A 10,847-nucleotide genomic window follows, 5' to 3' on the forward strand; every position below is an offset into this window, starting at 1 on the left:
AGCGACTGCACAACCGTGGGCCTCAGAAGAGATACAAATTGTACTTTTGGGTTTCCTCCATCTGATTCCCTATGGGAGGCAGGTGAGATGATGACTAAAAGCAGGACACCTTACTCTGCAAAAATTGCCTCGCAGTGCACAAAACATTGAAAATATCCATCTCCAGCAGCAGATTCCTGTCAATTCCTGTTTAACTTTCCAGTAGTATCTTGTGTACACATCTGCTTCCCAGCTCTGGCATTTCCTGTTGGAGGCACAAGCTGCAAGTCCAGCACATAAAACCAGTGTTCAGGGGAACCATCAGTGGAGTGGCTCCTTCCCGTCACAGCATTCTGGGATCCTCTGCACAAGAGATCGGATGATGCAAACTCCTGTGTGAGCATCAAAAGGGCCCTGAGGAAAGGGAGAGTAAATTGGCTTATCTTTCTTGGGGCTCATCTGCACTACACAATCAGGAAGGGGACAAGCAGGGAACAAGGATTATCCATTATCCAAAAAGATGCCTCAGATCTAATTAAACTGGAAAATCCAAAAGACCTCGGTCATCAGGATGTTCTTAAGCCAAAGGGAGGAAGGAACATCAAGAGGCAATTTGACTGTCTCAGAAGTGATCACCCTCACACAGCTTTAAATCCTCAGTCTACAAACAAATTGCTCTGGATTTACCCAGAGTAACTGAGCTCATTTCCCTTTTTAGCTGATAAAAGCCCCGTTGTCTGGAACTCCAACAGACCAATTGTAAAAGCAGCATGTGGCAAAGGCTGATGAGTCACCCGCTCATTTGCTCAGCAGCCAGTAACAACAAACCCTTCACATCTCCTTGGAGAGCTCTGTCTTCCACATCCCTGAGTGAGCAAACCCTCAGGTTAGGGACCGACCTGCAAGAAGTCACCTCCTCCTGCTCTTCCTCCTTCTCTTCCTCTCCCTCCTCCTCCTCCTCTCTGCCCCGTGCCAGTGCTTGCTGTGAACTTCAGCCCTGGCACTCAGCAAGGTGGTTACTCAGGAGCTGTGGCTTTTGCCTCATGACACCCTGCACTGATTCCAGCCTTGGAACAGGAATGTGGTTTCCTCCTGAAGGTTGTCAGCAAATGGTTTCCCATGACCTGGAAAGAAGGAGCAGCGCAGCCTTTGCAGATTCCTCGCAGAGGGAATGAGGGGTGACGCCACAGCGGGGAAGTTAAAACTGCTAATATTGTCTGGCAGCACTTCACAAGATCAAATCAGCACTTGGTTTTCCAGCAGAGCACTTCCAAGAAATCCCACTGGTGATGAAAGTTCCTAGGTAGACAAAAATATCTGAGATCCAGGCTGCTCAGCAGCCACAGCGGAACACAGCCCTAAAGAGAAGCGGATCTGGGAATACTGCTAGGGAATGTCCTGTACTGGCCACCAGCGTGAAACAGGCACTAAGTTTAGCATCCTACCTAGTAATTTTTGTTTCCCAGAGGAAACAAAAACCCTTCAAGTCCAGCCCATCCGTTCCAGAGACGTGTTTTCTGTCTATAAGACTAACAAAGTCATGGGAACCTGGCAGGTAATCACTGCTACGACACAGCCTGACCCCCGGCTGAGGCAGGAGCCCACCTGGAAAATTGGGTCAGTCGGGTAGAAAATGGAGTTTCATGAGTGGATGACACGAAGCAAAGAATAACAGCATTGGTTTCCCCGAGTGCTGCTGGGTTTGAGAGCTCCAGGCTGCCAAGCAGGGCTCCCGAGGGGGGAAACTACAAGGGCCAACATTTAGGTGGAATTTCATACAGATAAGTCACTTTTATCTCCTGCAGGGGACCTATATTGCTAATTTAATGCCAAGCTCCTTTCCCATTTCCTTTTATTTGGGACCACATGTGTCAGGGCAGGACAGCAGCAGCCACACTAAGGCACTGTTTTTAGTTGTGATTGGTGACTGCAGCACCCACCAGGGCTGGATGTGACCCAGAGCGTGTGGGAAAGAGGGGGACCAGTGCTGACTGCAGGTAAGAGAAGCTGTGCCTACTGCAGTGCTTTCTTCTCAGCACAGGAAACACTGGCAAGTGCCCTGATGCTCCTGATTCCAGGTTGGACTTGCCCTCCTGAAGCACGGTTCTGTTCCTTGCACTCACTTCAGAAACTGAGAGTTTAAACCGTCCAGGAGCAGTTGTTTGAAATGATGACTGAAGTTCTCCAAGCCTAATTTACTCACACTTCTGAAAGTACACGAGTACAGCAATATATCTGTATCAGTAAAAGCCCAGGATGAGCTTCCTTATTGCATCAGAAGGAGCACAGACTCCACAGGGCACTTCCCACAGTGCAGATGAAAAACACCAGTGGAATCACCATCTCAGAGATGCCTCCTCCTCCTCCTCTGAGCCCAGAGGTTTGAGCAGACCTGCCCATGAGTGTGACTTTAGACTTCTACAGGGTTCACTGAGCTTGTGCCAAGGTGTTCACAGGGATCTCATCCAGTTTCCAGCACTCCCAGGTGACTTTGCTCCCTGCCACCTCTGGTGGGTGAGTACCCAGTAGGTGGCATTCACATCCAACACTTGTGCTGGAGCCTCACCTTCCTGAAGGCTTCTCTTCCACTATATTTATCCCAGGATCTGTTTCTTGATTAATTAATGCCTATTTTTCATTTGAATGTTTAATGCCCTCTAAGCAATTTATTTTAAAATTACACAATAATCACTGGTTTGGTGCTTCTTTTACTACTTTTCTTCCTTCTCAAGAATAAAATTCACTTATCATCCCTCTGCATTCGGGGTCACAGTGTGTGACCTTTATATAAGGACCATCAGAAAGCAGAATGATTAATAAAATCATGAAAAAAATACTTGAGACTGGTCCTTCTTGACAGTGGGAAATATGTGGGGTATAGGCTGGGAGTCTGGGAAATCAGGGCACATCACAGCTCCAGAATCTTTATACTTGGGGAAAAACAGGCTTTGTGGGAGGGAACAGGAGTGCTGAGTAAGTTCAAGCAGCGTTCCCTGACAGCCTCGCTTTCCACTCCTGCTATCTGGCAAGCGGAGGCAGTGGATTTGGGTGTCACAGTCATCCTCCAACAATGGAAATGTTGCAAAATACGGAGCACCACGTATTGAGAAGGGATTAGGAGCAGGGAACCGCAAGCAGTAGGAAGGCAGGAGCAGCCTTGGAGCAAGCCTCAGGCACTGTTGCAGAACCAGGTTTTCTGGAGCAGGATTACAGCCACGTTACAGGCATTGTTTGCTTGACAAACCAACCCATGGATATGATCCTGGGCTTCCAGTCTGGTCTGTGCAGATCCTGCCGTGCCCCTGACTCCAAGAGGAGTCCCTCACAACTCTGCTGGATATGAATTGAGATCTCATCTGCCAGGGAGACTGGGGAGGAAGAGGAGTTGTATCCCTGCAGGCACTGAGGAGATCTGTGCTAGGAGAGACTGCTGGGAAGTTTGAAATCAGAGGTTAAGGGGTTCCACCCAGTGGAAAATAAATTTCTGCCCAATCTCTATCACGTTCTAAATCTTCTCTTCTCGGGTTTCTAAGGCTTGGATTACACCCAGGAATAGACTGGTGCTTATTAATTAATTCCCTTTGAGGCTGCTCAGAGTCATATTTAACAACAGTCTTATTCTGGGTTTGTTGGTCCAGCGTTGCCATAAGGATGACAAACAGGAGCTGCTGTGGTGGATTACTCTGGCTTTAGCCCACGGTCTGTCTAATCCAGCCTTGGCAGCGCCTGAGCCAAGTACCTCAAACGTGAGGGTTGGATCCTTTGTCGTGGAGAGTTACAGAGTATCTGCCTCACCGAGGAGGTTCCTCCCAGACCAGGTCATTAGTGGCTGCTTGACATTCTGGAACGTGAGGTTCACGTCCCTCCAAAACGTAATGGAGAGGTGGAGAATGCAACCCACAGAACTCTAGACCTCAGTAATTAGACACCCACAAGTTAATCACACCCTGTACAAAAAGAAAAGTGTAAAAAGTCATTGCGAAAGCAATTCTTAGCCGTTCCAAAAAGCCGCCTTTCGGTGCCTTGGGCCAGAGACACCTTGATTTTCTAGTCCTTCTTCCTTCAGCAGATCTCAAAGCCCATTGCAAAAGAGGGCACTGCCATTGCACCAGATGAACCAGAGCTCACCTTGCTGCCCGTGTCAGGGACCTGCTGGGACAGAGTTTTACCCAGGTCCTGCTTGATGCTGGGCCCAGTGTCGTGACAAAGCCCCCCCAGAACAGCTGACAGCCCTTTCCTTTACTCTCATTTCTAGACTCAAAACGTGCCCCCAAACTCTGTGCTTTCCTTCTTTACATCCTCACCTACTCTAATCACATCCTGCTTCTCCTGGAGTGCCACAGCAGTGCAGGGATCTGAGGGATCACAGAGCTGCCCACGCTCTCCTGCCTTTGGCTCAAGTCCTGGCAGGAGCAAACAGCCATTTCCCAGCCCATTCCTTTGCATCCCTCCCTACTGCAACTCAGCTTAATTCCAAACCACAAAGATCACTTTACTCTTAGGAAGAGCATTTGGATTGAAGTTTGTACTGAACCAGAAGCCAACATTTTACAGTTAGTCGAATACTACGAGCACAGGACGTGTAACTGCCTAAAAATGTTGGAAGAAGCTAAATTTATTTCTTAAACTGAGTTTGAGGGTAAAAAGGGCACTAAAGGCTGGACACTAATTTCTAAGTTTTCTGGAAGGCAGACTGAGAACTGTCTCTTTAAGGGACTTTTGTACACGTTTACTTTTTTAACTGAAAATGATTCCCTGTTAGTTTTAAGGGTAAACCAACAAACAGAAAGAGATATATTAAGAAACACTCAAAGATGACCCTTGTTTGCAACAGCCCCACAAATGACTAGTGCTGTGTGTGCAGGCAGCCCTGGAGCAGGAGCCCTCCCTGCCCACCTCTGTGCTGCAAAGAAAACGCCAAGGACATGGCCCAGGCTCCTCCTGCTCATGAAATGCACTTTATGGCTCTGATGAGCCCATTGCTGATGAGTGATGTGCCCTGTGCCTGCAGGGACACTGAGAGCAGTGAGAACACATTCCAGGGAATGCAAGGTTCCTGTGCTTTGCACCGTCATCCTGCCGAGGTGTAACTGCATTTTCAGACAGTTTTCCACGCGGCAAAGCGCTTCAGTTGTGCCCTGGGCACACACAGCCCATGTACAGCTGTCTCAGCAGCAGGGACAGCTGGGACAGACCCCTCACTGGGGGGGACCAGGGCTGAGCTAAGCACAGGAGCAGCCTGGGGGCACACAAGGGTAGCAGGACAGTGTCTCTGTGCTCTCCTCTGCCAGCACACAGTTCAAAGTCTGAATCTGTGCATTTTCTTATTTTCCACTCAAAGGAGGTCATGGCGACAGAGCTTTGGGCAGAAAGAGGCAAACTGGAGTCTACTCCTGCTCTAGGACAACCTGGATAAACTTCCTATGGCTTGAAACAATGTTGTGAACACCCAGAAAGCTGAGAGGTAAAGATATTATTTTTGGCTGGAAGTCCTTATGGTTGATGCAGGAACTCTCTTGTTAGTTATTCATTGCCTTGGCAAGTCTCATAAAACAGCCCGTGGAGCCCAGCAAGTGCTTTTCTTCAGTGTTCTGGGAGCTCAGAAATCCAGGAATTGAACGAGGCCTTGAACCCATTTTATGGGTTCGCTTCTTACCAAACTACCATAAAATATTGAAATTCAGACCCTATAAATAAGGAGGGGAAGGAACTGTGCATTTCTCAGCCGAACCAGCCTCTCCAGAGACTCTTCCCAAGGTAAGTCTGGTGCTACACAGCCCAGAGACGGGTTCCCCTGGCAGATGATTAGGGACAACAAACTCATGTAATGGAGATTAGGGATATCCAACCCCCTTGAATCTGCTCTTAACTGGAAAATGCCCTGCAACAATCAGCTCAGTTTATTCCCTGGTGACCCTGTCCCTGCTGTGAGGACTCTCCCCAGGGTGTCTGATGGCAGCAGGGATTAACCCCTGCGAGCCCCAGCGGGGGCAGCAGTGCTGTGACCCTCTCTCCACAGACATCACCAGCTGGGCCTCCCAAGATGGCACAGAGACACAGGCTCGCCATTCCCTGCGGAGCACCCGTCCTTGCCATTTCCTTCCTGGCATGTGTAGCCACAGGTAAGCAGCAGAAAAAAATTCCATGGTGGTTTTGTCCAAGCCCCGTCATGCCGAGAGCCGAAACTGCCCGGGGCTGGGTGATGTGCCACAGCAGCATCCCAGTTTTGGGATGTTCTGGAGGTCATGCCCAGAGGGCTGTTTAAAAAATAGCTTCTGATTTTGAGAGCAGCAGGGAAGGGAATGGGGAAGCTTCAGCATTTTCCAGCAGTATTGTGGCAGCTGCACAGGACTGATGAGGTCACAGTTTCCAAACCTGCTCTAAGCAGGGAGAAGTGTGATAGCTTTGGCCACCTGGGAACACCAGGGAAGAGACAGGAAGCTTCAGAATTCTTTATATTCACAAGACTTTAGTACCTTTATATTCTGAGCTATATTTATAGTTCATTAGTCCATGTCTCAGGCTACAGTAGTGAGTTTCAGCCCATTGCAAAAAAATTATTTCCCGTACTTATTTCATTTAGTATGTCCTGAGGTTTGTACAACTCTGCAACTGCCAGACTCGGCCTGTCCAGGATGCAGCCGAGGGGCTGATTAACTAATTTATACTTCTAAGGACATGCAGCTCCAATTGAAAAACAGAGTATCAAACAGTGAGCACAAAACCCCAGGGCACAGTGGTGCTGCAGCAGTGACTGGGGGCAGGAGGGTGAGCAAGACCAGAGGGATGGGGATGATCTTTTGCTGTGTGTTACATGGTCACTTTTGTTGTCACAGGTCAGGCCTTGTTCTGTCAGTCACCTGCAAAAGCCTGGCTTTTTGTTTTAAACAACTGTAAAAGGGAGCTTTGTGATGAAGACAACTTCTTGTCTCAGAAACTAATATCCCACCTGAAAACAGGTGTTGTGCTGAAGCCTGAAAGTCTCAGTCCCTCCTCCGAGGCTGAAGCCTGGACAAGGGAGCAGGGCAGCTTCTGTGGGAAGGGAATGGCTTAGAAAGCTTACTGTCCTCGCCCTCCTCCTGCAGGTTTGGAGCTGTCCATAAACAACCACGCTGCCGACTTCCCCCTGTCTACGAGGCCTGGCAGCTCAGTCACCCTCTCCTGCCTCGTCCACAACAGCAGCCGGGCTGAGAACCTGCTCTGGTACCGGGGAGACGGGCAGGTGGGGCTGAAAGAGGGGAATAAAGTGAACATCAGCCACATCTGCGTGTACCCCGTCAACGAGTCTGACAACGGAGTCACCTTCACGTGCAAGCTGGCGCGGGACAAGTCCGTGCAGGTGTCTGTGACCCTGGATGTGGAGTGTGAGTCGCCAGGGTGGATTTGTGTGGGGAATGGCCGGGGTGGGATGGAGCCCTGGGCTGAGCAGCTCGGTGCCTGGGCGGTGTTTTGCACCCTTGTGCGCTGTCTTCACCAAGAAAAAATGTGTTTAGGAGGAGATAACTCACATTATAGGACACTCCCTTTCCACAGTGGTGCTTATGGCCTGAGCCAAGGCCTCTTTTATGGGGAGTGGGTGGGCCCTTAAGAAAGAGGTTCTGGATATGTCCCTGACTCCACCTAGATTCTTTCCCAGGGATACAAGTCAGGGCAGAGGAGATACAGGAGTGACAGGCACTGATTTCCCTGCTGATTCCTGGGATCAGAAAAGGCTGCACAACTGTGATGTGTTAGACCACTGAACAAGGAGCACAAGGGATGTATAAAGGGAATTTATTTTATGTTTAGTGGTGACCATTCTACAAGTACCTGAAATTGGAGCAAGGTGGGCTCAGTCTCTTCTTCCAGTTAACAAGTGACAAGAGGAAATGGCCTCAAGTTGCACCAGGGGAGGTTTAGTTTGGATATTAGGGAAAATTTCTTCACTTGAAGGGGTTATCAGTCAATGGAACTGCCCAGTGCAGTGGTGGAACCACCATCCCTGGAGGGATTTAAAAGATCAGCAAATGTGGCACTTGGGGACGGGGCTTAGGGGGTGGCCTTGGCAGTGCTGAGTTAACAGTTGGACTCGATCTTAGAGGGCTTTTCCAACCTAAATGGTTCTGTGCCTCTACGAGCAGCATTATTAATGGCCTATTGACCTGCATTGCTGTGAACAGTTCCTCCCCAGCTGAGCGGAGAGGAGACCCTCCAAATTGAGGAAGAGAAAGATGTTACTCTGACCTGCAACTCCAAATCCAACCCTCAAGCCCAAACAACTTGGTATAAGGACAACGGCAACTTGACCCTCCAGCAGGGTCGTCACGAGCTCCGCCAGACGAGCGAGGTCTTCCAGCTCTCCATCAGAAAAGTACAGAAGTCTGACAATGGGACCTACACCTGCGTGGTGGAATCTTCCTTGGGAAAGGGGACAAAGGATTTCCACCTGATAATTGAAGGTAATGAGGCTGCTGTCAGGCAGTAAGCTTTACAATTAACTTTCCGTTCTCTTTTACAATGACAGCAATCCATTTATATTAAGATGTGTAAGTGGAATGTGGTAAATTCCCCTCTGTGAACTTCTGAGGGCACAGCAACAGAAGGAGCTCTCCTGTCCCTGTGCCTGGGACCACAGCACCAGGAAGGGCTTGTCCTGCTCTACCTGTTATTCAGAGGTGTTTAGCAAGTGTGACCTAGACCCAGGGCAGGCTCATCCTACTGTAGCACTGCCCATGCTGACATGACACTCCAGCGTGGCTCAAAGCACCTCTGGTCTTGCTTGAAGTGTCTTACTCTGGCCACAAAATTCTGTCAAGCCCAAAGAGCTGCTTAAGGTTCTTAAGAGAAGCTGTGCTCCAGAAATGGGGCTGGGTGCTCAGGTCTCAGACAGGTGAGGTGACCCAGCAGGCATCTATTCCCCACCCTCTGTCCAGGCACCTCTCACTTCCCCACTTCTACACTCAGGGCACAAGATAAAAAGCAGCTTTACCTGTGTCACATTATTCCTGAGCAATAACAGTGCCTGGGGGACAGACTCTCCTTCTGGAGCTGATGTTTCAGTCCTTCTTCAGTTCACTAAAACACGGGCTCAGCTCTCTTCTTTCCAGAGGACCAATGCACACAGTCAGTCTGCAAACAGCAGAGAGAGCAGCAGTGGCAGCTGTGGGGAAAGAAATAGGTCTTTCTGCAGTCCTGTGAAATGATCTGGGTTATATCACTGCACTAATCTATCAAATATCCAACCTCCTCTTTCCTGACAGAGAAAAAAACTGTTTTTCCCAAGGAGGCCGTTATTGCTGCTGCTGTAGTGGTTATAATCACAATATTTTTTGGAATTGTGGCCCGAAAAGATAAATTATTTAAGGTAAGGAAAGCTCTACTTTCACAGGAAAAAAATAGTTTGTTGCAATGCCCTGTTTTTTTCCTGCCTTTTATATTCTACTTCATAGTGTTGCTTTCCACTGTTAGAGAACTGCTACATAGTTCCTCCTGCATTAGAATTACCAGTAGATAAATCAAATATTAGATATTTTAAGGGAGGCATCACATACTTGCAAGATATTTGTAACAATATCCCTTTGGTCAGGAAATGTGAAAGATAACAAGACTGTTTCTTTCTTTTCAGTGCTTCAATAAATCAAGGGAAACATCTCTGTAAGTATTTGACTGCTTATTTGTGCTTATTCCAAATGAACTTCCTTTAAAATTGCCAGAACCTGGAAAAGGGCACTCAGCATGGCCCACACCTTCTGTGCCAGCGGAGAGTGGTCCCTGGGAATATGGCAGGACACACACAGATCCTGCCCCAGGCTCCTGGCCTTGCCCTGGCCACCCCAGCACCCTGGCTGTGCCTCTGTATGGAGGCACTGGGGATAAAAGCTGATGGTGCTTTCTGGAGCTGAACTCAGCCCAGGTGAATTCAACCCACTTATGAGGATTTTCCCAGTAGGTGATTTTTCGTTTCTTCTGTTCATTTTGCTGCAGGTAAAGAACACAGGGTTCCTGTGCACACCCAGAAAACGTCATCTCTAGGAGTGGGACTAAGGCCTTGCGTGAGATGATGAGATAAAGCACTGAAACAAGTTTTTCGGGTCAAGTTTATATGGCTTCTTTTTTTTTTTTTTTTTCCCCCCCAAAATATAACTGGTTCTTTGCACCTGTTGATTCTAAACTGCTGCTTAGAACCTCTCCATCCACCCCTCTTTGAACCTCTTAGAACCTCTCCATCCACCCCTTCTCCCAACAAATGCGCCACTCAGGCACTTTTCTCAAGGTCCTGGCAAGCTGTTGAGGCCTCATCATGCCTTGGATGGTACATCACTAATGTTGTAAATCAACCTGAGACTGCAGTGCACCGACACTGTTCTCGGAGGAGCAGGGCTGTTACTCACCAGGGAGACTCCACAGCCTGATCCAGAGCGTGATCCAGAGCGTGTCCTGGACTGATGTTCCCCAGGGCTCAGGGAGGGCCATGTCGGTGCCACCTCACGCTCCCGAGTGCTTGGCGTTGGCACACTGCCCTTGTGCCAAATCCAGCAGAGCTGGGGGTGACACCGCGGGGGTAGAGCTGGGTTGGGTACAGCGGGATGGGGATGTTCCAGCCAGGTGTCCCGTGCCCAGGGTGACACCGGCCCTGAGGGAATGTGGCTGCCTGAAGCCACACACAGCCCCTGACACTGCTGCTCCTGGGGTGGGTGTGATGGATCTGTGTGAGGGGTCTGTGTGAGGATTGGTGTGAGGGGTCGGTGTGAGGGTTGGTGTGAGGGGTCAGTGTGAGGGGCCGCTGTGAGGGGTCGCTGTGGGGGTCGGTGTGAGGGGTCAGTGTGAGGGGCAGATGTGATGGATCTGTGTGAGGGTCAGTAACAGGGGTCGCTGTGAAGGGTCGGTAA

General features: G+C 49.3%; 1 protein-coding gene and 1 long non-coding RNA gene across 3 annotated transcripts; one reads left to right on the plus strand and one right to left on the minus strand.

Moving 5' to 3' along the window:
• Nucleotides 1-3,982: 3,982 nt before the first annotated feature.
• Nucleotides 3,983-10,001, minus strand: LOC114061230. Of its 2 annotated transcripts, none has more exons than XR_003572069.1 (3): nucleotides 9,887-10,001; nucleotides 8,948-9,087; nucleotides 3,983-4,128 (listed from the first exon to the last, which is right to left on the minus strand). It is a non-coding gene; the product is annotated as an uncharacterized LOC114061230 (long non-coding RNA). The 2 variants fall into 2 exon arrangements; XR_003572070.1 differs by having other exon boundaries at nucleotides 3,983-4,131.
• Nucleotides 5,265-10,041, plus strand: TMIGD1 (transmembrane and immunoglobulin domain containing 1). Its single transcript, XM_027891469.1, has 7 exons — nucleotides 5,265-5,736; nucleotides 5,999-6,101; nucleotides 7,065-7,343; nucleotides 8,139-8,417; nucleotides 9,219-9,322; nucleotides 9,584-9,612; nucleotides 9,943-10,041. The coding sequence occupies exons 2-7, from the start codon at nucleotides 6,023-6,025 to the stop codon at nucleotides 9,944-9,946; spliced, it is 774 nt and encodes a 257-aa protein (XP_027747270.1). The 5' UTR covers nucleotides 5,265-5,736; nucleotides 5,999-6,022; the 3' UTR covers nucleotides 9,947-10,041.
• The last annotated feature ends 806 nt before the right edge of the window (nucleotides 10,042-10,847 follow it).

Source organism: Empidonax traillii, unplaced genomic scaffold (genome assembly GCF_003031625.1).
Source record: "Empidonax traillii isolate 1590-97213 ecotype Southwest subspecies unplaced genomic scaffold, ASM303162v1 scaffold322:size1131127, whole genome shotgun sequence".
Lineage (NCBI taxonomy): Eukaryota > Metazoa > Chordata > Aves > Passeriformes > Tyrannidae > Empidonax > Empidonax traillii.